This window comes from Amblyomma mixtum, chromosome 2 (genome assembly GCF_055824585.1).
Source record: "Amblyomma mixtum isolate Tamu chromosome 2, ASM5582458v1, whole genome shotgun sequence".
Taxonomy (NCBI): domain Eukaryota; kingdom Metazoa; phylum Arthropoda; class Arachnida; order Ixodida; family Ixodidae; genus Amblyomma; species Amblyomma mixtum.
The window spans coordinates 233,604,790-233,630,748 of record NC_143013.1 but is presented as its reverse complement, the minus strand read 5'-3'; the positions used below and the strand labels follow the sequence as shown (position 1 = coordinate 233,630,748).

At 49.5% G+C, this 25,959-nt stretch overlaps 1 protein-coding gene, 1 non-coding gene and 1 pseudogene across 2 annotated transcripts; 1 reads left to right on the top strand and 2 right to left on the bottom strand.

Moving 5' to 3' along the window:
* Nucleotides 1-3,283: 3,283 nt before the first annotated feature.
* Nucleotides 3,284-5,145, bottom strand: LOC149362977 (uncharacterized). The gene is made up of 2 exons (XM_089569848.1): nucleotides 4,790-5,145; nucleotides 3,284-3,734 (listed from the first exon to the last, which is right to left on the bottom strand). Exons 1-2 carry the CDS (start codon nucleotides 4,995-4,997, stop codon nucleotides 3,460-3,462), a joined length of 483 nt encoding a protein of 160 aa, XP_089425974.1. The 5' UTR covers nucleotides 4,998-5,145; the 3' UTR covers nucleotides 3,284-3,459.
* A 2,057-nt stretch (nucleotides 5,146-7,202) lies between these two features.
* On the bottom strand, nucleotides 7,203-8,481 carry LOC149362976 (uncharacterized; annotated as a pseudogene).
* Nucleotides 8,482-11,527: 3,046 nt separating this feature from the next.
* Nucleotides 11,528-11,650, top strand: LOC149362975 (U5 spliceosomal RNA). Its single transcript, XR_016289295.1, has one exon. It is a non-coding gene; the product is annotated as a U5 spliceosomal RNA (small nuclear RNA).
* Nucleotides 11,651-25,959: the final 14,309 nt, after the last annotated feature.

Here is a 25,959-nt window from a genome sequence, read left to right as displayed (position 1 = left end):
GGGCAAGGGATTTCTCTGGCGCAGTTCCCTAAGGACTAAGTGAGAGCGTTTTAAATAATTCACTTGCGATGAGGAAGTATTGCGATGAGGAGAAGCTTTAGAGCTCCTCCGCGTCATGATCGTGCACTGCATTCACATCAAATGCCACTTCCCGCCGAATCATTGGTTTGTAGATTTTGCATGTTTGGAGTCAGTGACTTCACATTTTTCTAAGCAGCGGGAAAAGCTCTCTGCATTCTAATTCACTCGTGGCCATGAAGGAAGAGCAGCGGTACAATCCTTGCTACGCATGGAATATCTCACTGCTGGAATGAAATGCGTACAGCCCCCCCCCCCCCCCCCCCTGTTTCTGCTTCCGAAAGAGCCCGCGCTCTCGCTCTACATGTGTGGTCAAAGATCCCGCCCGACGCTTCCTTAGGCAACCGTGTTGCCGGTCTTCTTCCTTGGTATAGACAAGCGTCATGTTTGCAAACAAAGGTGGCGCTGCGGTCGGCAGCGACGCGGGGTGTAGGCAATAACATAGCATGCCCACCCCGCGCCAAGCGATGCTGCCTCCGAAACCAACTCGCGTATGCGCATATTTCAAAGCGTGCGCGTCGCTTGTGGTTAAAAACATTTGTGTTGGTGACCGGAGAGCAGTTCAGCACTTATTCAACCTGTTTGTCAGACGGAATTATCTGTCGAAGCGCTGCATAGGCTTTCTTCTGCGCTCCTATATATGGCAGCAACGGCGCGCCTACGGCGGTTGACTAGGTTGACTTATTAAATGAAACCTAGAAAGCACGAGGTATACAGGTTTCAAGTCTCAACGTTTGGGGGGATACAGCATACCCGATCGCTAAGTGCAAGAAGGGAGAAGGGATGCACGACGCGAGGCAGCTTTTTCCCATGACGAACCTTTGATGCGCCTGTTCTCGTCCAGCCACTCCAGTGTGGAGAACGCCGAACACTACTGGACACTGAAGCCAAGCAGTTACTTTTAATGAGTCATGTAAATGCGATCTTCAATAGTAATGTGTGAAAAAATGCTTTTTTATTCGCTTGGCTTTAAGAGAGGTGCACAGGCGAATGATAGAAGTTTACCTCGAGCTACAACGAAGTTACGTTTGCTCTGCAGAGTTAAATATTTTAGGTCATTCTGCTTGAAGGCCTTATTCTGCTTGATAACTGGTTTTTGGTCTGGTATTTGCTGTTTTGGCCAGGTTCTGATTGACCAGCAGTTGTGAAATTCAGGTAATATGTGAAATACCACTGCATGGTTTTGCCGATACATTAGCGACGTTTAATCCCTTTCTAGGATAGGTGGTGAAAAAACCTACATGTTGAAGCTTGTGGAAGCGAAATTAGAGAAAAAAACTACGCGTCGTATATTCCTACTTCCGCACTACAGTGCTGCTTCAAATGTCGCTCTTAGTGGCCCGGTGAATGCTGAAGGCGAACGGCAGTAGCTGTTTTTTTTTTAAGTGCAAAGAGATGCCCGGGACGTAGTCCGGGTGATTGCCACCTGAAAACGGTCCTCTGCGCTCAATTTACGGTCACACCCACATGAAATGTCGCGCCCGGACTTCTCACAATGAGAGGCCGACAGACCGCGAAAAAGCTGCAGACGTTGATTCTTGCACTGTTCGCCGCGCGACTGAAGAGCAACCATACGGATTGAGAGACGCAAAGTATCATATTTCGATGCAGAAATGCAATACTAGCCGCGCAGCCTATCCGTCACCGAACTTTTCCCGCCCACGTCCGCTGCGCATCGCTTTGGCCCATATCTAAATGCGATAAACTCGTGCCGCTGCCTTTCTTCAGCATTGCGGTTCAACTACCCGCACCACAGCTCGCCGGAATATTGCAAAATCCGTTCAAAAACGCTCAAGCGTGGCATACCCAAGGCACACGGTACCGGCTTTTGCCTACACAACGACAGTCACTGCTGACTCCAGCGCCGCCGCATCTCCGTGACGTCACGGCTCGACACTTGTCTATAGCTCCCATCTGTCGCTTTCTGAGGCGATCGCGTTCTCTGCGATTGGCAGCAGTATTTGTGGAAGGTTACACATATCGAGGCCATTGTGTTAGTTCATACGAACATAAAAAAAGCTTTCATGTAAAATTTTCAGAGACGTGTAAAAATGTTCGTTCTATCTCTAAAGCCGGGTAATAGAAATTACCCGGCTTTAGAGAAATTACCCGCCGTCGGTGAAACCCATAAAAGCCATACATAAACAAAAAATAACCATTGCCGCGACTGAATTTCCAACCAGCGGCGCCGTGAACAGATCAGCTTCGCAGGCAATTGCTCGAAAGCAGTAGGCTACCGCCGAGCTGATGACGCCTCGTGGTAAACTGGAACACAGCCTCGTGCTGTGCATTGTAAATCGTCCTCTATTCTATATTGCTTCTCCTGTCAAACTAAAATACACATTTGCTCGCGCTGTGTATTGTACACCGCCATCTGGATTAATTATTACTTCTGTGAGCTATTATCGAGAGATGTGCCGGCGACACAGCAAAGCAAAAGAACTAGCTTTGAGAGCCTAAGACACGTACGAAGCTGCGCTCAAGTTTCGTATTATAGAGTATCGTAATTGCCCTCAGAGTTTTTTTTTTTACCTTGTTTAATCTGCACCGTGTGCACTCGTGCAGATCGTAGAATTGCGGCTTAGGAGGGATGGACAAAGTGCGCAGAAAAAGTATGCGTTAAATGCGTTCCTGCATTAAAATCACCGTTGTTTTGGCCAAGCACACTTACGAAGCAGTCCTGTCAGTGTAAGCAGTCACCGCAGGTGTCGCATTTGAATGCGACAGGTTAAGAAGTCCTGTTCTGTAGAAAAGGCAGCGTCCTTCAAAAAGCAGAAAAGGCAGTGTCCAAAAAAAACAGCTGGCCCACTCCTCCACCATACCCATGGTTCTCCACCCGAGCAACCTCTCGCGACCGATTATTAATTTAACTGCCACCTGCCTTGGTGTGCCTCCGACGAGACCGGTTCTGGTGAAGACTTGTAACAAAGCAGTAAGGCTGTCGCTTTAAAATCTGAGGCGTTGAGAAAAGGCTTCTGCATAAAACTACACATTTTCTGTAAACTTCGCTACGATACTCTAATGTGAGGGACAATAGCGCAGTGCGACTACGATGATTAGGCAAATACTTAGTTTCTATTCTTTTGCGAATATTTCAGAAGAAAGAGTCATAAAATGTTTTCAAAGCATGTATTTCCCATTGCGACAAATATACAGAGAAAACACGTTTAGAGAAGTTTCATTGAGCGCTGCTATATAGGCTTTATTTGCAAAATATCGCCGCAAGGAAAACGTTAAGTGCAACTAAAATGATAAAGACGGGTCCGATCGTACAATTTTCAGTCGACAAGAGCTTACTTGAATAGAAATTAAGCTACGTCCTCGAGTTGACTATAGTATTGCAATGCAAGTATGCATTTTTCTGCGGTCTTGCTACGCTTTTCAGTGCTCTAGGAAGACGAGGTCCGAGTCTGGAATCGGAGTGAGCAGCGGTGCACCGCAGGCTTCGTCGAAGATCCAGGCCAAGTCTTTGGGCATGCCATTTTCGTCCGGACGAAACAGCTCCTCCTGCCTTGGATCCGTCATGCCAGCTTCCTTCACCGTCGGTGGGAGACGATTGGTGTCGACACCGCAGGTCCCCATTCCCGAGGGGCCGGCCTCCTCGTCGTTCTCGACTCTGAGATTTGGGTTACAGCACTTGGAGGCCCGAGGCACATCTGAGAAGAGAAAGCAGGCGAAGGATGAGAACCAAAGATCAGGTTCCCGCACAATTCAACTGCACAAAACAATACTTTCTTTTATCTAAGTCAAAAAGTGACGAGGGTCACATCCTAAACCTCTTTCCGGCTTCCCTCTTTTGCCGGCTTCAACTGTTACGCAATGGTAAAGCAAGGTTGTTTAGCAGGCAATGACAAAGAATACCACGCACTAGAATGCAGATAATTACTTTTAACCGCGGCCGCAGTGCGAGTAGAGCAACCGAACGAATGAGCCAAATGCAACTGGCTTAGGTTAATTACACGTATGAAAGATGGCACCGCTTGCAAGCGTTTTTCCATTGGGCGTAACAAGGCGTCATTAACCATTCATAGGTCAAGAGGATGCAAACCATCGATACGGCGACATGACATTCGAAGCACAGATAAGTGGCCGCCTAACATCATGGTAACTGCGATAATGCTAGGCTAAGGTCACACACACCAAAAAAAAATCCTATCTAATGAACACAGCTCGATTAAAATGGAGACATGCTGGGAGTCGTAGGACGTTAGCGACAAGGTCGTATCAACCAGAACAACTGACATTAAAATATAGCTATTGGTCTAAAATTTCATGCTGAATATTGCGTCGCCGGAGTCCCACAACACTAAAGGGCCCACGCAAATTGTGCGAAGTATTAGTTGGACAGCGGTGTTAGAAATTTTAGCGACAGTTTGCCAGAGCTGCATATTTTCTTTGCACACAATGATCCCACTTCAGAACAATACACACCGAAGAAGCAATCTACGGACAATACGGGAGGTTCGCAAGGGTATATTTTTTAACACTTCGTGAAACGGATTCCATTTATTCCGCTTGTTACCTGTTGAGCAAGAAAGCAGTCACTCCATAACCACACTGGAAGATAAAATTAATTGCAACGTTAGTTCGAAGTAGCCGCAATCGAAATTCCCATTAATATTTGAAAAGAACGCAATCTGCGGTCCCCACGCTTCGTTATCCTACCCGAAACACTGAATAGTACGCAAGTGCTCAGAAAGCAATAACCTACCTTTCGATTCCTCTTCTGTTTGTTCGGGACTCTTTCCGTTGGTGCTGGTCGTTTGAGGTCTCGCTGAGTTGCCCAATTCGCCTTCGTTCGCGACGCTGCCTCCTGCGTTCCCTTCACAGTATTCGTAGCGTAGCGGTGACCACTTTCGATATAGGAGCCATAGCATAACATGTTTGCGGATTCCGAGGTCTCGGCGCCTCTTCTGCATCTCGTCAACTGTCTCCTTTGCTGCTGACAAAATGCGGTCCACGTTAACCTCCAAGGTGAACTGGACAGGAATATGCTCCACAATGTCAGAGTGAACAATAATGATTGGAACAACAGTCACCAAGCTCGTTCCCCTTCGAACTCATGAAGTGGCACATCAAACTCTTCACGCGTAACAGAAAAACCGCTGGTGACGAGAATGAATCATGAGGCCACCAATCAGCTTTACTTTCAGCGATAAAACCTGATCTTGGACGGGGAAAGGTGGGGGGGAGGCATGTCAGAGTGATAACGAGATACATGTATGCGAGTTTCCTTAGGACGTTACGAAGAAAAAACCAGATTGATTAAGGCGTGCCGGTCCTCCTCTCTCTTTTGGAAGTCTTAGAGCGTCGACCTCGTTTTCAGACGTTCCCCTTTTTTCTGCAGCTGTCTTTTCACGTGTTTTACAATAGAACAGTTTCTAGCTGCTGAAAGTGGGGGTGCGGAGGAAATGCTATCAGTGTTAAATGTGCGATAAGTAGTGAGTTTTCAGCTTGGAATCAGGTAGGTTTGTGAGACGTACATTTCGGTGACAATAGCACGAGCATTTCAGAGGTACAGCAATTGTTGCGTACGGTAAACTTCGTTCGGATTTGTTTCGCTTAGTTCGCACAGCTAATTTTTGTATATCGGGATCTGGTAGGCTGGAACAACTCTAGGCTAGAGGTACAACTCGAAATTTTCAAGAAGAATAACGTGTTCAAGAGAGTCAGATGTCTTTCCTAACTCTAGCCAGAATTCTACCGTGGTTTATTTCTTTTCGATGTTTTCCTGTAACTGTTCCTCCCTTCGGAGTCTCGCAGTAGTATTTAACAAGCGGCGACACGCACGCCAACCCGCAGCTTCACCACGCAGTCTTTCTTTTTCCTAGGATCTGTTGACCGAGAATGGAAGAGTTTCTTATTTCAGGCAGCTCGGTGTGCAGACAAGACCCCAAAGCTTTCGTCTGATTTGGCATTCCATCTCAATATCTTTAGGAAGTAAGAACAATAAGCGTACGCCGCTGACTAAGAGAGGAACGCGTTTACTTCGTCGTCCGGTCACCCGCAGTACCCTCGCCCTGGCATTTCCCTCTCTCACCGCCAGCTATCACGTCTAAGAATGAAGCGGCGACATGTATTTATCCGAAGTGGGCGAGCAGGTCGCCGTCATGCTGTCGACGATTCCCGTAACGTGCCCGTAGCGGACGCGCACTCTGTGCACGCGCATTCATTACACTCAGAGTGCGTGCGTAAACACACTGGTAGCGTACGTAGACGAACACAAAGGAATAGAGCACGCTAAGAATTGCGTGATGCTGAATGCGCTCGCGCTAAACGCTAACCGAGACCGAGCTTTTGCCTACGTTCTGCTAGCCTACAGATAAAATTCCCTTACGCACGAAGGAGATTAGCGTTACAACATAGCGATCTCAAGGTCGATCGGCCGCTTCAGATTGCATTCGACGTTGTTAGCGTTTTTTGGCGTGCTCATACCTATAAATGACGCATGGTGCTTTCGATCTGCCCTGCGTCACCTAGAGCACAAATAATTAGTAATGAATTGGCCCTGTTTTTCATTTTGTTTGGCGGCTGCCGTATGTAGCACACTATAGCTGCGGCGTGTCTAAGCCTAAAAAGCTCCGTCGTTTTCAAATGGATTGCATTGGATTGGATTCGGCCGGGCCAACCTGACCATCAGTCCCCTACGACATGCATGGTCCTGGCCGACGTCTAAAAAAAACAAACAAAATAATATATTTCCTTATTTAGTCAACAGTAGTCGTTATTGCGTTTTACGAAGTGCCAGTAGATAGAAAGTGCCGGTAGTTAGAGTGGAAATCGCGTGAGCACTTTTAGTTTATCGTATGCCGACCCAAACGCAACGACAGCGCAGGCCGCAGTCGCGCCATCTGGTGTTAAGATGTCAAAATATTTTGCGACACGTTTTTCGCACTTAGCCAAGGTTATCCAGTTCACATCGCGTAGACATGCAGTTTGTGGTGTTCGCGGGTTCCGGCAAGTAAGAAGCGATAGAACACTGCGTAGTACTTTATTGGGCAACAGCTGAGATGCGTTCTCACGCGGCGCTCATGCAGATGCTCGCTTTTGTCGAGCCACGCCTGACGTCACTTGGCGCGACATCACGCGTCTCACTCGGTCCACACGAAACGCCGGCCCGCGTGTCATTCGCCTCGCACAGAACGCCGCCACGCGTCTCTCTCGGCTCGCACAGAAGGCCGGCATGCGTCACTTCCTCTACCGCAATTTGGAGAGTCACGATGGCTGCTATCGGTCAGGCGGCTTCCTGACTCGCTGAGGGTACCGTCTCGCAGGGCTGTTTCCGCTGACCACGGGTGCAGGGCTAGTTGCGGAGACAGCGGTTGATGAGGGTGGCGGACAATCTGAAAGTTCTGGATAACAGATGTCGGTCTCCTCCCACACCTCAAATGGTGACGGCGTGTTCGCAGCTCAGGCTCATAGCAAATGGTCCTTGTGTCGCCTCCACGTGCAGGATCCAATGGGTGTCTGCACCTTGACCTCGTACGACACTGGCCCGGTACGCTGCACGATAGTTGCTTCGAGCCATCTTGGTCCGCTCCTGAAATTGCGCACCAAAACCTGTTCAGCTTGTGCAAACGGCAGATTTCGTCCCAGTCCAGACGCAAAGTTTCGAGCCACTCGCGTCCTAAAAGAGCTGGTCCGCCGTAGTCTACGATGTACAACGGAAGGTCACCGACTTGATCCTTGTACCTTACGGTTGCTTTCAAAACGCCGCAGGGCTGGATAACGTCCCCTTTGTACGTTTTCAGTCGGAGTTCCGTCGGGTCGAGTTTTAAAGGCGGTCTAAGACTCTCAAACTGCTGTCTTGATATTACAGACACTGTAGCGCCTGTGTCTAATTCCATTCGCAATGGTACACCTTGAATTTCGACATCGACGGTGATGGGGAGCCGGGTTCTTTGAGGCAGCGTATGGATGTTTCCCGTGTCGACACTTTCAAGAGTGCGTATCCACTTCCATGAACTCTTTGGATACTGCTTGGGACCACGGCAGGCACGCTGAACGCGGCCTTCCTTGCCGCAGTTCATTGCCGCAGTTCGTGCACTTATCTGCTATGTGCGGACAGGCGCGGGAAAAATGCTTGTCAGAGCCGCAGCGATAACACTCGAAAGAATGCTTTGTTTTGGCTCCGTCTTCAGCGCTCATTTTGTGGAAGTCATCGGCAGCTTCTCTATCGTGCGCTTCTTGAACATTTTTCTTAGCTTCATCTAAAGCAAGTGCGCACTCAAAAGCTTTTTGGAATGTCAGCGTTTTGTCTTCGGCAAACAAGTATCGCTGAATGTCGGTGCGGAATAAACCGCACACAAACCTGTCACGAAGTGATTCGTCCAAAAAGGCACCGAATTCACAGGTCTGAGCTAGTTTTCTGAGCTCGGCTACGTACTGTGCGATGCTTTCATGTTGCAGCTGACATCTTCTGTGAAATTTTGCTCGCTCTCCGATCAGACATTCTCGGGGTGAAGTGATTGCGAAGCAATTCAGTTAGCTCCTTGAACGTCTTTTCTGACGGCTTATCTGGTGCGGTCAGAGATTTCAAAAGGCTGTATGACTTCAGCCTAATGACGCTTAGCAAAGCATGCACATTGAGGTGTTCTGGAACTTTGTTCACCGCGAAAAAGGAAATTAGACGTTCTTCGTAAGATAGCCAGTCACTCACAGTTTCGTCGAAGGCTTCTACTTCACCAATCTGACTGGAGGTTGCCATCTCAGACGTCTTGTCGCCTTTCGTCGTAGGTGCGGTTGAATCCAGCGTTCCTCTTCAGACTATTGCCGCGGTACTTCGTTGTCCAGCTTCAGCGCTTCTTTTCTGCGTCTTGCCTTGATTCCACCATCCTCGTCGCCAGTTGTAGTGTTCGCGGGTTCCGGCAAGTAAGAAGCGATAGAACACTGCGTAGTACCTTATTGGGCAACAGTTGAGATGCGTTCTCCCGCGGCGCTCATGCAGGTGCTCGCTTTTGTAGAGCCACGCCAGACGTCACTTGGCGCGACATCACGCGTCTCACTCGGCCCACACGAAACGCCGGCACGCGTCTCACGCGGCTCGCACAGAACGCCGGCACGCGTCACAGTTCCATGGCCATTGCTCTGGCAATATCGCACGGCAACGCAACAGGACACAACCTCACTATAGTGACGGACTCCAAACAAGCATGTAGAAACTACACAAGAGGCAGGATCGACAGCATCGCCAATCATATTCTACACACGACGAGAAGACACAAAAACACTAAACATAGTATAGTGTGGGTTCCGGGACATGAGGGGATGAGGGGCAACGTGGCAGCAGACGAGTTAGCTCGAGGATACGTCAACCGAGCAGACTCAGCACTTTGCACCACAGGCACCTTTGACCCAGTTACCCCCACGTACTCAGATATACTCGATCATTACAGGGGTCAGCGGAAACGCTACCCAGCCCCGCACAAAAGGCTCACCAAAGAGGAGGCGGTAGACTGGCGCAGACTACAAACCGGTACCTACCCACACCTTCACAAACTACACAAGATTTTCCCTACACAATATGCAGACGAATATCCGTGGTGTCAGGGTAAACCTACACTAGAACATATCACATGGACCTGCCCTAAGGCAGACTTAGAGCCAAGAATAAACCCGAGTGTGATGCAGTGGGAGCACTTGCTGGCTAGCGAGGACGAGGAAGCGCAACGATTCCTAGTGCGCCGAGCCAAGATGGCAGCAGTCAAGTGCGGCATCCTGGACCAAGGATCGACCACGGCGCCCAGTGACCCGTAAGGGTCACGAACACCAATTTATTGACAATAAAGTTTTTTCCATCCATCCATCCATCCAGTTCAGTCGGGCCAGGGCCTAATTTATTTAGATAAAGGATCCGAGCAAGGTTTTCAATAAAATCATGTCGAGTTCTTTCGGACCCCTCTGCCTACCACCGAAACGACTACCTTTGGCAATACCATGACTACCTCGGCGTAAAAATCCAAATAAAGCCCATCCACAGTAGGCGGAGTTTGTTAGGGTTAAGAACGGCAGTATCGTTACACAGAATCGAAAATAGGGCAAGTTTATCCCTCATTCGTTCTATTTAAACGCAACGAATACGCCTAAAAACTCAAAGCATTGATGAATTCTCTCCGAAGCGGGTGATGTGGGCGCTGCCATGTTGACAACGCTATTTTTCCTAGCGTAAGCTCGAGCACGCAGACTAAATTTGAAAAACAACGTACGTAACGCGAACGTACGTTAAACCTCGATTTGGAATAGCGTTTGGCGCATGCACAGTACGAAGGACGCTATTTTATAGCGTTCGCTATGCCTCTGCGTATGTCTGCGTACGCTCTACTAAAAGCCTCTGTTGGCGTAGACGTATGCCGGTTTACCGGACTCCGACTGCGCATACGAAGTGGCATGGATAGGGCCAGGTGGGGCCTCTGCGCGTGCGCAGCCGGAGTCCGGTAAGATACGCATGGGTATACGTCTACGCTAATACGGCATCGGTATGCTACCACAGCGTAACTTCCCGGAAAGTGTTTGCTTGTAGCCTACGTTAGCATTTGCAATGCTGTTTCGGCAAATCTGGTAAGCGAGTTTTAACATCACCGTACAGTAAACACTGCAACTACGGTAACGGTTACACAGCAAACGTGGCTTGGGAAGCCTGGCAACGGTAGCAGTGGTAACGTGTTACCGTATTTGCAGCAGCCTGTCCGGCTACGGGTTCGAACCGGACCGCGGCGGCCATGTTTCGATGGAAGCGAAACGCAAAGGCGTCCATGCGCTGCGCGATGTCAGTGCACATTAAAGATCCCCTGGTGGTCAAAATTATTCCTGATACCTCCGCTAACGCACCTCTTTTTTTCCTTTCTTCTTTATTCCTTATTACCTCCTTTATTCCTTCCCTTACGGGGCGGTTAGGGTGTCCACCGAGATATGTGTATCAGTTACTGCGTCATTTCCATACCTCAAAAACATTTTAGAATTTTTGTGTGTCCGGCTGCGTTGAATCACGGCCGGTCTCGAAGCCCGCTCGTCGAGACCATCCGTAGCTAAATCTATGCTAAATGCGTGACTTTGTGGCTTTTGTTAGGGTCGCCACGTGGCTGTGGCCACACCTATTAGAGAAGAGGGGTGTGCTGCCCCTCCTTTCACCGCCTTTTGTGCAGCCACGCTGGAGACTGCGTTTTCCCTTCGTTTTCACTCTCTCTCTCCCCATCCTCGTCCCCCGTCTCGAATGGGCTCGGTTTTGTTCGCAGTTACACGTATTAAAACTGTACACTGAAGCCTACAGACGGGTCCTTCGTCGCACGTTGTTTAAGAGAGTCGCGATCCGATATCTCTCCGGTCTGGTGGATGGAGCCGGTGCTGCGGGTGCTGATGCCTTACGTAGAAAGTTTGTCCACCACAAGCTGCATCACTTGCTCTCCTTGCCGGGCCGCCCTGGGTGCCGTTCACCGGCCGGCATCGGTAGTCATCGCTCAGGCCTCTTCTCAGCCCACGTATTAATCTTTCGCCTTTTACTAAAGATTACCGTGGGAAGGGGCCCTCAAATGAACCTGTAGGCCAATTTTTGGAAGGTCTGGCCCGTTTGGGATCGACCTCGTACTTGAATCCAAAGAAATAACTTTCCTGACATCAACCGGTTAGCGCCCAGCGTGCTTGAAAGGTCATGCGAGATGTCGCCTTTCCTCACGAAGGAGCGCATGCACTCATTCAGTGAGCTGACGCAGGAATACAGAGCCTCACGCCAGCTCTACCCCCCACCCCTCCCTAGATAACAGACACGCAACACTGTGGCGCAGATTACAGACACACACCAAGGTAGATGTACTATGGTAGGGTAGGCTGCATAGAAGCCCATACGTTCAAAACATGGCGGCTCATGGTGCGCAGCCAGCGCCGTCTTCGAAATGCGTGGACAACTAAAAAGTGACGTCATAATTGAAACATAAACGCGACGTTAAAGTCACGTGTTTTAGTGACGTCATATTTGTGACGTCAGTGTCACGTGTTGCTTGGCGGGAAAAATAAACAGCTGAACGCCGCGACGCTTCAGCGCGACACGAGAACGAAGAAACAAGACACGACGAGTGCCGACCACCAACGCTATCTTTAGGTAGTCAGTTCTCGTTGTGCCTTTTTCCTTCGTCCTCGCGTCAGGTGTCGCGCTGAATGTCAGGAAAGCGATGAAATGTGACACCGCCAGACAGGTTATCGCTCGCACATCGTGCAACCGCACACCTCTTTTTTGCGTACGGGGGCCCCCATGGCCACAGACGGTGCCCTTTTGGGGCAAAAGTGACAGAACCGCACCCAACCGAACGAAACTACACAGAAGCGCTGGTTAAAGGGAAAAGCGGAAACTGTACGCGAACGATGCACACCAAGAACTCGAGCAACAAGCAACGAGAAAAAAGTAGGGCTAGCAGAATCGAGTTTCAAACAAAAGCGAGCAGAATGGTAAAAAATGGCTGAGGCTTAACTTGGTTAACCCTGGTCAGATGCGAAGCATTTTGATGGCTAGGCTTGGTAATACATGGCTTTCCTTGGTTGAAGACTTGGTCATTTTAATACAACCACTAGAAGCCTTCGTCGTGGGGGAAGACAATGGCATGGCTACAGCGGAACGCCGACTAACCCCGAGACGCGCGTGGGTGGGCGCCTGGATTATCACGGAAGCCGCGTCCGCCTGCCCGCTGGAGCGAGCGTTTCACCTACACCGAGTGTGAACGCGCGTTCTAAATGCGCGGGAATGCCGCTCGAGGACATTCCGGTGTCTGTGCGATGGCATCGTTCTCCCTCTCCCAGCGCGTGACAGAGATCTGTCGTGACGTCATGTGTCACGTGGTGTGTCGTCACTGTACCACGTGGTCTGCACGGCGTGCAACCAAAGCGACGGCGCGAGGTGGACCCTCATCTTCCTCTGTCGTGACGTCATGTGTCACATGGTATGTCACGTGGTGTGACGTCACTGTACCACGTGGTGTGCACGTCGTGTAACCACGGCGAATGGCTGTAGTGTACCTCCTTCTTCCTCTGTCGTGACGTCATGTGTCACGTGGTGTGACGTCACTGTACCACGTGCTGTGCACGGCGAAGGGCTGTACTGTACCTCCGTCTTCCTCTGTCATGACGCAATGTGTCACGTGGTGTGACGTCACTGTACCACGTGGTGTGCACGGCGCATAACCACGGCGAAGGGCTGTAGTGTACCTCCGTCTTCCTCTGTCGTGACGTCATGTGTGACGTGGTATGTCACGTGGTGTGCACGGCGCGTAACCACGGCGAAGGGCTGTAGTGTACCTCTAGTGATATGCTTCGCATAAAAGATAGGACCAGGGTATGACATCAGAGCACCGTCAACCTTGGCATCGTCCCGCTGCCATTGCCGCTGCTCTGAGCGAACGCTGTCATAAAATTTTTACAAAGCAAGCGCTATACTTTCTAACAAAATGCACACAACTAAACATTTCAAAAAGGAATCACTGCAATTGTTTTTGAATGCTTTTGAAACACAAAATATGTCCTAATTATTTTCCTCTTCTAGTCGTTTGTCCACTCATTTCATTTTGGCGCTTTAGTTCCACCACTAATTTGATGTCGCTAGCACTTGGTTCTGGACCGCATTCAAGCTCCGGCTTCGCGACCTATTTCAATTGACCTTGCACACACTCTCCCCTCGCCCCTTACCCTAGCCCACTATCATCCCTCCTTCCCTACTCCGGCATGCACCCTGTGCCCAGAACCCTTCGCTTCTTCCCTCCACATCCTTTCCCTCTGCCCGGCGGATCCTCCCCCGCGGGACCTAGAGAACCTCAAGACCTGGGAGGACTGGGAGACCCTGCTGCGCTCGGAGGACCCGGCCGTGCAGACCATCGCCACCGGCCGGGCTGCCAGTGTTATGGACCTTAGGAACATAAACACTTGAGTGGAGTGGGGTCGTGCGGGGACCCTGGGGCGTGCCCCGAATTCCTGTTGTAATAAAGTTTTCTCTCTCTCTCTCTCTTGACAGTATGTCTTCTTTCCAAGGTGAAACTTCTCTGTTTGTTTCCCACGAACTGTAGCGCTAGTCGCTGGATTATAATTTTCTTGCGGCCACGCTTATGTACATCTTACGCTAGCTTTACATATAGAGCGGCACCAAAGACGAGAAGGAAGGGAAAACTTTATTTACAGTAATGGTTCTTCTGCGGTTTGGGGGCTTCTTCAGAGACGTCTTGGTTCTACCCCCCGGAGCCTTCTCTGTCGAAGTCGTCCGCCTCTAACCAGTGGTCGGTTGCCCTCAGTCCAGGGCTCCGCTGGCCACTGCCGCCCGTTGAGCTCGCTGTACCAGACCTTGTTGGTCTTCGCAGCGGTCGCTGGACAGCAGAGTCTCCCACTGCTCCGCACTCGGGTTTTGTATTTTGGGGACCACGTCTATGTTTTGGCAGGCCCATGTGATGTGGTATAGTGTAGGTTTTTCGTCGCACCAGGGACATTTGTTCGTGTATATCGTAGGGTGCATTTTGTTTAGGATATGTAGGTTTGGGAAAGAGCCTGTTTGTAATTGTCTCCAAGTGACAGCTTCCTCTCTGCTGAGAGATTTGTGCGGTGGGGGATATCGCATTCTTCTGCCTCTATAGTTTTGTAGTATGGCCGAGTATTCCCTGGGTGCTGGCGCGAGTTCCGCGGTCTCGTCGGAAGCTCGGAAAGTAATGTATCCTCGAGCTATCCTGTCGGCCTCTCGGTTCCCTGCAACCCCCGTGTGCCCCGGTGCCCACACAATTTTGTGTAGGATCTTGTCGTTTTGTTCTTCCCGGTTTTTAATTCTGTCACTCGCTGCGAGGAGTATACGGAGCGCGTGACGACCTATCCTGCCATTCATGTAATTTCGGCAGGCTGTTTGAGAGTCCGTAAGTATTGTTAGTGACCGCCCGGTTCTATAGCCCTCCGCCACCGCTAGAGCAACGGCTACTTCCTCGGACTCTGCAGCTGTGCAGCCTCGGAGAGACGCGCTGGTCATTTCGCGTAAAGACGAATCGACCACCGCCGCTACAGCGCTACAGGAAGAGCGCTCCTGCAGAGGCTCGGATACCGCGAGCAGATGCGAGAAATGTCGAGGACGGCAACGATCCCCGACGAGCTTCGCAAGACCCTCAAGGTAGCGCCAATACCAAAAAACATGGATCCCAACCTCCATCGAAGCAGAAGAGAAGCGAGGGCCGAATTCATCGAGAAAACATACGCTCCTCAAGCCACGACCAAAGACGAGAGTAAACAATTGATGCTTTGAATGTACGGCACGTTTGTTTGTTTTGCGCTATGATGAATTATATGATGCTGTACTTTCTCTAGTACACTTGGTCTTCCTGTGTGTGCAACGGCGCCTATTTATTCCAGGTCATAAATCTTTGATTCCTTGCAATTCATTAGAAAAAAAAAAACACCTCACTGCTCACTCAGCGAGGCCTCAGACACTGCTGTACTTGTCACTAGCTAACCTGAATATAACGATGGTCTGATTTAAATGGAATATTATCAAGGTTTGATTATAAGAACTGGATGTTCTGCCGAGCAGACGGTTACTGTTATCATTTCAAACCTACTGGGGAGAGTCCTTGAGTTCGGAAAATAAACTTTTGTAAGCACGTGTTGTCCTCTGGTTACATGAGGTGGTTTCAATATTTTTTGACGATTTCATCTTTTCTGGTTATTGTTTTACCAGTCACGGCTGTCTGATAACGCTCCGGCTGGTATAATTTACGAGGTGTACGAATTTACGAGGTGTCCACTCGGCCTAAAGAAAGCGTAGGAATAGAAGAAGCCAGGGAAAATCGGTTCTTGCTTCAGTAGTGCAGCTCACGTGCTTTTATTGAAGTCTAATGACAACACCGTAGTCAGCATGGCCGGCAACTATAACGGCACTGAGTCTGCATGTTTTTTTAAAACGTTGGTTGCCTAGAGCGCACAAAAAAACAGGACTTTTGTAAGCAAAAATTCCTTTCTGTTTTCAACAGCGGTATGACAGGTGTTGTTGACCTGTGGGATCAAGCCGTCAAGTGCTACTACATAGGCATGAGGGACAAAAAGTGGCTGTTGACACGAAAGCTCCACTTTGCAATTGTGAACGCCTGAACAATAACGAGCCTGCCGACTATTTTTGGTTTGGTAAGGACGTTTCTCGTCATTACCTACGCCTTGACATGCACCAACCAGAGGTTCGCAGACACTCCTGCTCAACCGCGTACGATGCTTCTTTGAAAAGGAGAAAGATTCCCGCGCAAATGAGAATAACTGCGGTACCAGTATAGCCAGAAAAAGACTCCTGAGGACCTACAAAAAGTGTTATATAACCCCGCGTAGAAATGACGCACACGCACAAATGTCACGCCACCAAGTAGGAATGCAGCACAGTAGGCACATGAGCTATGGTGAGGACCCAGTGTACTATAGAAAGTACAGCGGTGTAACTTCGGAAGGAATGAAGATATAACGAAGTTTAAGTAATCTGTTTTTGTCTATAGAGAGCGTTATGTGCTAAATATGAAGCAAATCCCTCAGTTAGAATTTTATTGGGCCCTAATAGCTTAAGGTAACACCAGTAGGCGGCGAGCTGTGATTATGAAAGGCTGCTTCGTTCTGGAGTAGTTAGAGGGAGTATTCAAGTTAGGTTACGGGTGCTGTTTTGTTGTCCAGTATCCCACACCGCGAAATGGCGGCCGCTGTGACGTCGGCTTGGTGTGAAGGTGGGTTTAGGTTTAGGTTGATTTTAAAAAAGATAGTTATTCCTTTACTAGGTGATCAGCATTTCCGGTAAGCAGAATTTTTTCTTGAGAAAATGTTTGCAAGTGTTTTTTTTTGCGCCTGTACATATTCTAGCATTTTGTGGCAGCAATAATCGAGTGCGGCTGAGATGGTCAAGCAACTGAGGGTTAAATGCAAGGAGTGTTAGGCGTAGGTTTACGCGCAAATGAAATTGATTTTTCAGGGAAGGAAACGTTGCAATAACTGTCTTGCTTCTCTCGGCGGAAACCCGAACCGCGCCGTAAGGGAAGGGATAAAGGCGGGAGTGAGAAGGAGACGTTTCCCGGCCTTTACAACAACGCGTGTTCGCTGCTTGCTCGTTTCCGAAACCGCTGCTACCGAAAATCCGGGTTGGTGCTTGCCGCGTAGCCAGGTGGAGAGGTCTGTAAGGAGATAGCGCCACCCAGCGGCGTTCGTGAGGAGAAGAAGACAAAGCACGAGGAGCGCGTGCGGAGGGGAACGCGGGGCAGGTCGAAGAGGATTACGTGGCAGAGAAGAGAAGAGCGCGGTGGGCGACGGACGTGGACGAGTTCTGCTGGGTCCCCGAGTTCCGAGCTTGGGCCTTAGCCGCAGACGTCCGGGCCACCAGACCTGGACATCCATCGTCGAGAGCCTCAACCACCAGGCTCAGGCGCTACTCTTCTCCGTCCATCCGTCAGCTGCTCTACACAGGCCGCTTCTGGCGCCTACGTGACTTTTCCGGGATACCAGACCTGGAAACCGTGCCGGGAGCCCACAGACGCCGACGCTGCGGTAGCGTCGCATCAACATTGGAACGCCCAGAGACTCCCTGACTGCCCGACACCCAGCCAGTCCTCTCCGCTCGTTGCTCGAATAAGAGACAAGTAGTGTGAACTTTCCTCTTTGACTTTCTTTTCCCTGTATTGTCCGTAAGCACTTTGTTCTGTTCCACCGTGTGTTTCTTTCCCGTGCGTTGCCGCCTTGCTCTCTTGTTCCTTTCCTTTTTTTTCTCGCTCATTTTGAAATTGGTTTCCGATAAAAGCCGCCTCGTTTATTGTTTGTACTTTTGTGTCTGTTTAAAATAAGACCTGCAATCACACAGGATCCTCACAAATTTGGCGTCCACGACAGGACGAGGTCGGTTTTTATTTATTTGCCTGTTGTGTTAATTTAGGAACAATATGAGCGCTTCAGATTTGGTTGCTTTAGGCGAGCGCATGGGCTTGTGCGGCGCGGAGTTACGAACGTGGGTGGAGGACGAGCTTCGTAAGGCACGGGAAGAGAGAGCCGCTGAGCGTGAAGCTGCGAAGCAGAAATTGGAGTTAGAGCGAGAAGCTACGAAGCAGAAATTGGATTTAGAGGCACGGAATTTAGAGACAGAGCGTGAGACTGCGAAGGAACGTTTGGAGTTAGAGGCGCGGAACTTGCAGCTACAAATAAGGCTCATGGAGGGTGGCACAAATCCTCCGAGTGACCGTGGAGAGCGTAGCGTCTCACCGGCCAGCTCCATTAACCCGCACAGCCTCATACCACAGTTCAATGAAACGCGGGATGACCTCGATGCCTACTTAAAGAGGTTTGAGCATGTGGCCACGGGGCAGGGTTGGCCAAAAGAAAAGTGGGCAACGGCGTTGAGCTTGTGCCTTGGTGGCGAAGCACTTAGGGTCTTCGGTCGGCTCTCGCCTGAGGATTCCGTGGATTATGACAAAGCGAAGCTTGCCTTGCTTCAGAGGTTTAGGTTCACCGCGGAAGGGTACCGAGAGAAGTTTCGCCAGAGCAAGCCCCAGGATGGAGAAACGGCCTCGCAATATGCTGCCAGGTTGTTTAGCTTCTTTGACCGTTGGGTCGAGATGCGGGGAGAAGGCCGCACTTTTGAGGTGGTTCGCGAGATGGTCGTGAGCGAACAATTTCTGAACAACTGTCATTCTCGTTTAGCCCTTTTCTTACGTGAGCGGGAGGGCAAGACAGTTTCCAAGCTGGCGGAGGCTGCCGATCATTTTCTCGAAGCACAGCGGCAAAATAACTTGTTGTTCTTCAAAGAACAGCGGGAGCATACGATGAATAAAGCCAAGGACGAGGTTTCAGGTTCCCAATCTCGCCTGCGGTGTTTTCTTTGCGAGAAGACTGGGCACAAGGCGGCGGATTGTCGGACGAAGCCGAAGCAATCGTATTGCACCTGGTGCCGCGAGGTAGGACATGATGCCCAGTCGTGCAAAGCTAAGAGGCCAGGAGACCGTGAGGAGTCCTCCTGTTGCATGACACCTCGATATTCACATCCCGATAACCCTGCAGAGGTAACGCGCGTAGAGGGCCAGTTGGGGGAGATGGTCTGTCTTTCCAACCCGGTGGAAACTGCTATGCCCGTGGGGCACGGTGAGGTGTTCGGCCAGCCTGGTTCGGTATTACGGGATACGGGCAGCACCGGTATTGTTGTGCGTGAGTCTCTTGTACCGCCAGCGGCACTAACAGGGAAAAAAGCTACATTATTCTTGGCCAATGGGACCCGTGTAGAAGTTACGGAAGCGCACGTGGTGATTTCTTCTCCATACTTCTCGGGTAAGGCCATCGCGCGCTGCTTGTCTACACCCTTGTACGACATTATAATAGGCAATGTCCCCGGGGCTAAACCTCCATTCTCTGTCGACCCGCCAGTTCTAACTGATCAGGCAGTTTCCCTTGCCATGACGAGTTCGGTCGATGTTCCTTCCCTCACGATGACAGCAAAGGTTTCAGAGAGTAGTAAAAGCCCCACTCTGAACACTCCACTTGTCACGGCCGGAGTTTCGCCTTAAACAGGAAGAAGACCCGACCTTAGAGGTGTGTCGCAGGAAGTTGGGGCAAATATTTCGTGGCAAGGGACAGACCGCCCACTCCTTTGATACAGATGACGGTGTTCTTTTCCGGTCGTACCAAGTGTGTCCCGGCCAAGTCGTTGAGCAAGCGGTGGTACCGAAGGGCTTACGCACGCAAGTTCTTAAGTTGGCACATAAGAGTGCATTATCCGGCCATTATGGAATACGGCAAACAATAGCTAGGGTGCTCAGTGAGTTTTACTGGCCCGGTGTACAGGCTGACATTAAGAGTTATGTCAGATCGTGTGATATGTGTCAGCAGACTGTGTCGAAGGCAAGGGAGAACAGAGTGAATAACATCGTAGGACGGGAACATGTAAAATCATGGTGGAAACCGAGGTCGGTTTGGAGAAAACGGTTTCACAAAGGAAAACGGAAGCACTAGCCGGAAAAGTTCTCGCGACGGTGAAGTGGTTTGATGTGAACAATGGAATACGGAAGAATGTAGCCCACACCTGTTCTTGTTGGAATTGTTTTTGTTTGTTCATGTTTGTTTTTGAGTGTCGGTTATCTACTTTTTATGCTTTCCGTGTTTCTTCGCCCTCTATGGACGCTTTACGTAGACTTTCCATGTGCTCTCTGTGCTGTGTGTGCGAATGTCTGTGAACGCTTCGAACATTGACGACCGTCGTATTGTGTGTGGTGTGTAGTGTGCGCGCTGTGGTGCGGTGTTCTGTGTCGCGATCGTCGAACGCGTCTGGTGTCGCTCTCCTGAAGTCGAGTTCTTTCCCTTGGAAAAAACTTCCGAAGAGGGGGCCTTCTGTAAGGAGATAGCGCCACCCAGCGGCGTTCGTGAGGAGAAGAAGACAAAGCACGAGGAGCGCGTGCGGAGGGGAACGCGGGGCAGGTCGAAGAGGATTACGTGGCAGAGAAGAGAAGAGCGCGGTGGGCGACGGACGTGGACGAGTTCTGCTGGCTCCCCGAGTTCCGGGCTTGGGCCTTAGCCGCAGACGTCCGGGCCACCAGACCTGGACATCCATCGTCGAGAGCCTCAACCACCAGGCTCAGGCGCTACTCTTCTCCGTCCATCCGTCAGCTGCTCTACACAGGCCGCTTCTGGCGCCTACGTGACTTTTCCGGGATACCAGACCTGGAAACCGTGCCGGGAGCCCACAGACGCCGACGCTGCGGTAGCGTCGCATCAACATTGGAACGCCCAGAGACTCCCTGACTGCCCGACACCCAGCCAGTCCTCTCCGCTCGTTGCTCGAATAAGAGACAAGTAGTGTGAACTTTCCTCTTTGACTTTCTTTTCCCTGTATTGTCCGTAAGCACTTTGTTCTGTTCCACCGTGTGTTTCTTTCCCGTGCGTTGCCGCCTTGCTCTCGTGTTCCTTTCCTTTTTTTTCTCGCTCATTTTGAAATTGGTTTCCTTTCCGATAAAAGCCGCCTCGTTTATTGTTTGTACTTTTGTGTCTGTTTAAAATAAGACCTGCAATCTCTCAGATCCTCACAAGGTCTCAACCAGGGTTAGAAAGGACTGAGTCTGCAAAATCGAGCACTCGGGGCGTTGATATCATTCCTTCAGGACAGCGGCATCTTTGGAAAATACTGGTTTTGTAGTATTTAATTAGGCAGTGTGAGAGCTCTTACCTCTCTCTGAGTGACTGCTTCAATATCTATTTTATTTTCTCTCTTCCCTTTTTAATCCCCTCATTCCCTTCCCCAGTGCAGGGTAGCCAACCGGAAACCTTTCTGGTTAACACCTTTGCCTTTCCCCCTCTCTGTATCTATTTCTTTTTGCTTTTGTGTGCTTGTTTTTTTTATGGTGCTTCCATAGCGTTGTTTTTTACTTTTTCTGTGTGCTGCAAATGAGCTTATTTTGTGTTCAATTTATCCCTGCTTATTGGTATCTCTTATATATGTATATTTTATTGTGTACCGTTCTTTTAACGTTCACAGCGCTTATTTTCGATCATTAATGTTGCTGCTCCGGACGCTTGTACTTTGATATGTGAGGTAGGGCAAAACGGGCAAACGGAGAGAAAGACGCACACAACACAGGCGCTTGCGCTGTGTGCGTCTTTCTATGTCTCTTGTCCAATTTTGCGCTACCTCACATACTATAGATCATAGTTACCGACTAGCCCAAGTTTATACGCTTGTACTTTGTTCTGTGTGTCGAGTACTGTTTTGTGCTTGTGTTGTGTTATGTTGCACTATTTATCGTCAGACCAAGTGGCTTCTATGAATTGGCGAAAACGAGTAGCCGGTGCCGCTACGCCGCATCAACCTGTACGTCCTTCCTTGTTCATGTCAATATTAATAAAAAAAACGACAGAGCCGCTCAGTCGATCGAGCAGAGTTTTCTCTTGCAAACAAACAACAAAAAAAATTTAAAAAAGCACTAAACACAACGGTTGCGAAAGCACGACAAAATAAGCATGGCAACAGGGTACACGGCCTGAACTTATCTAACACACTTGTAATCGAGGCAAACGTGGAAATGGTGCACGAATAACATGAGCAGAGAAACAACAAGTAACGCACCTTTATCTGACTTAATCCAGATTACGCCATCCCGTGTGGGCAAAACTAACTCTGACTGGGGCTTTGTGCGGCGCCAGGCCAGTTGCTTTCGATCGAGCGTGCGAACGAAGGTCGAGGCTCGGTGGCGGCTAGCCTACACTTGTGTCACTTGGTAAGCGGCCTGTGCCGCAGAATTTTGATTGTCGCCGTTGTGTGAACACGCCCTAACTTTCATTGTCCACAGTGCTTGTTTACAGATCGATTTTTTACTTCTTGCGTGCTTCCCACGCCTTCGTTGTATTTTTTTTAACGTCCCGAAGCGACGCGGGCAATTGTCGAGACGCCGAAGTGCAGTGCGCCGAATTAATGTGGTTAATTGCACTGACATCGCATGGCACCGAGCCGCCTAATGCGTTTCGCATCGATCGAAACCAGCGGACTGAATTCCTGCTGTTGCTTTCAATCCGACCTGCGACAACAGGTTGATAGCGTCCCGTGGCTGCGTCACGAAATATGTAGTGGGCGCTGAAAAATCTTGAACCTTGTTTACATGCACCCGACAGCGGTGGATCAGCGGTGGATCAAGCTCTCTTGGCGCGTCCTGCCAGGCGCGACCACACGAATAGTTAACCGGTTCCCACTTGTGTTATCCCTCGCAGAAAATGTTTTCCCTCAGCGTGAAAGTGCAAATTGCGGAGTGGGCTGCGAGTCAACTCGTCCCTGTTTTCAACCTGTCTGTTTCCAGCAAGGACACCGCTCCGACGTGTGCCCCACACCGAATATTATTGAGTGCGGAATGTGCGGGGTACAAAACCCGCCCGATGACCAAGTGTGTGCGCCCAAGTGCGTAATACGCGGCGAGGCACACCGCACCGTATCCAGGAAGTGCTGGCAGAGATTGAAAAAAGCGAGGCCAAAACCCACCGGCTAAAGAGGACGCAGCGACCAGCGCGGGCGACCCTGCAAGCGATGGCTCAGCACAGAGGGAGAGACATGGAGGAGCCGATCGATGTCCCACCTCTGTTACCAGCCGGCCCACAGGAGCCCACTTTTAAACCTACGTTTAAGCCTTTTCGATAGCCTCCAAGTTTCTGCTCCATGGGCGAATACCGGCAAAATACAGCTGTTATATATTTTTCTCTTCGGAAATTCTCGTAAGCTGCCATTCATGGCCTGTGAGAAAGCAGGTCCTGATCTGAGGTCACTACCTGTCATAAGCAGAATTATTCGCCGACCACTTCAGCTCCTTGCTTCCAATCATTAACTTCTGTTTCCTTCCGATACTTTTGAACATTCATTTAGTTTTCAGCATATTATTTTTTACACCACCTTTTGGCTGTGCCCGACAGGATCATTGATCATGCTTTGCAGTTCTTCCCCTGGAAGACTTAATAACGCAATGTAATCAGCGAAATGCATATTGCTAAGGCATCCTCTATTAATTACTCTCCGGTACTGCTCCCAACCCAGACCTCGAAACACCTCCTGTAAACGAGCAATAAAAATAGGATTGGCAATATCTCGTCTGCCTGCCTGATACCCTTCCTTTTTTGAAATTTCTTGCGGTCTTTATGGTATATTTACGTAAGGCTCACCTACACCTTAATTACCTAAGCCTGCATGACTGTTAACGTTTACTGCATGCGAGCTCGATTTTGAATTTGGCTACATTCTACAGATTTCTGTAGCACCTGATCGAGGGGGTCAATATGGTCTGTTATCGAGTAGCCTTTTCGAAAGCCTGCCTGATCAATTGGTTGAATTGAAATCTGAGTTTGTCCTAATTATATTAGCGAATACCTTTGTAAATATCGGCTGCCTCCCCCATTTTCACTGCTTCGAAGGCCTTCTTCACTTCTTTTGTTGCTGGCGGGATGTCCCACTGCTGTGCGCTAATTCTTAGCTCATTAACGTGTTGCTTAAATGGACTACAATACAGAGTGGTGTAGAAGCGCATTTGTTTAAGAAGGAAAATTCAAATTGCAAGATGAAGTTCCAGGAAGAGGACCGAATCGGTGGAGAGGAAACAAACGCTGATTCTTGAAATCCAAATCTATATAAAGAAGAAGAAATGGGATTCGGCTTGGCGTGCATTGTGAAGGCAAGGTGACCGATGGTCGTCGAGGGTAACGGACTGGACACGAAGGGTACGCAATCTTAGCAGGGTCGGCAGGAATATAGGAGGTGGTGTATGAAATAGGGAAGTTTGCTTGAATGCGTTGGCCGCAGCTGGTAGAGGAATTTGGGAATTCAAAGGCATTTATCGTGCAGTGGAGTAGTTAGCTACCCCCTAAGAGCTCGCACCACTGGCAAGCGTTACCAGCAGGGGCACGAAAGTCTCTCATTGACAATTTAGAATAGAATCGAGAGACACCGGGACACAAGAAGCACGTATATGAGGCAGTCTTAGAGCTCGATGAATACGATCACTCCACACTGCTTTCTATCGCATAAATACCCGTATTATTTGGACAGGATTTCAAGAGTTTGACTAGCAGCAAGTGACGTTGAAGCAGATACTTAGTTAATGTAGCAGAGGTCGCTGCAATTAACCAGGCACAGCCAAGGCACGTTGATGAATGATGACGCTGCAAAGAAAAAGCTGAAGAGCTAGTAATATTGATACATGCATGTCTAATTGCACATTTGTCATGCAACACGAGCTGAACTGAAAGGCAAGTTAGGTGCTACCAACCACTGACTACCACAGATATGCCTATGTCCGTTCTTACCGCTCCAGAAACGAAAGATCTGGGTCCGGAACTGGGGCATCCGACGGCAAATCCAAGGTGTCGTCGTACAGCCAGCTGTAGTCCATGGGCTCATTGTGAGCAGGACAATGCTTTTCCATTCCTTCTTTCCATTCGCTGTGTCAGCGCAGACCCACGCTCCCGATGAGCCGGCCACCTTGGCGTCTCCGCATATCCGGTTTGGCTTGAATTGCTCAGAGGCCCGGCGTTCCCCTAACAAGATGAATAGACGAACATGAAGAATCATGCACAGTGTAGGTGTGAGCTACCCAACGTAGCATTTTCTTAAATTCAAGTGGAGATAACACAATCCCTACATCCAGATCCGCTTTTCTGCGTCCTTCGTAATCATTACAGATATTACGGAGGGTATTGGCAGGAAGTTCAGGTTGCGATACCGGTGCGTACCATGGTATTGCGTAACTGAGCTGGGGCAAGAATGTAGGCAAAAAGTTTTTAACATTCACCGTTACAAATAAGGTATCCGCAAATATGCGTCCCAAACAGAAATTGCCCAGGTTCACTTACAGACGCGTGATTTCCCACCTCTTGCAAGCGTTTGGGCCACGGGCACAAAGAGTGAGCAATTGACCGGTTAGAACTAAAGTACATAAAACACATACGTGGAAACACAAGAATAGAAGCACAAATCATTGGCCGAATGAGAGTATGGCGATTTTGGAGGACAGAAGCTACTTAAGGGTGCACTGAAGAGGAATCTGAACTTGTCTTTTTGCCACGTGAACTCGATCTACACGTTCCGAGCTTTCTTAGAAGCTGCGATTTACTGCCCTGTGTGGCCGATTTCCCCAATTAAATCGAATTAACGTCCGGCTCCCGCCTTTTTTTTTTAATTCTGCCTCGTACGATGGGCGGAGTCGACCAGCGCCTTTCACCCAGTCCCGTGGCGGCTTGCCGCTCTGCCATCGGCGGAGTAATACGTAGTAGTCCGTAGTAGCAAATAGTCCGCGCGTATTTTTATTTTTTCGGGCTTATTTTGAGGCTATATTATTTGCGAATCAAACTATTTATTCATGGAAACCTAAAAAACAAAATAAAGCGAAAGCAAAGCCTCCACGGGACTGAGTGAAA

Excerpts from the sequence above, each read along its gene's own strand:
- LOC149362977 (XM_089569848.1), bottom strand. The coding sequence starts at position 4,997 with ATGCAGAAGAGGCGCCGAGACCTCGGAATCCGCAAACATGTTATGCTA. Across the intron at positions 3,735-4,789 it reads AACAGAAGAGGAATCGAAAG|ATGTGCCTCGGGCCTCCAAG; the intron begins GTAGGTTATTGC and ends TTCTCTTCTCAG.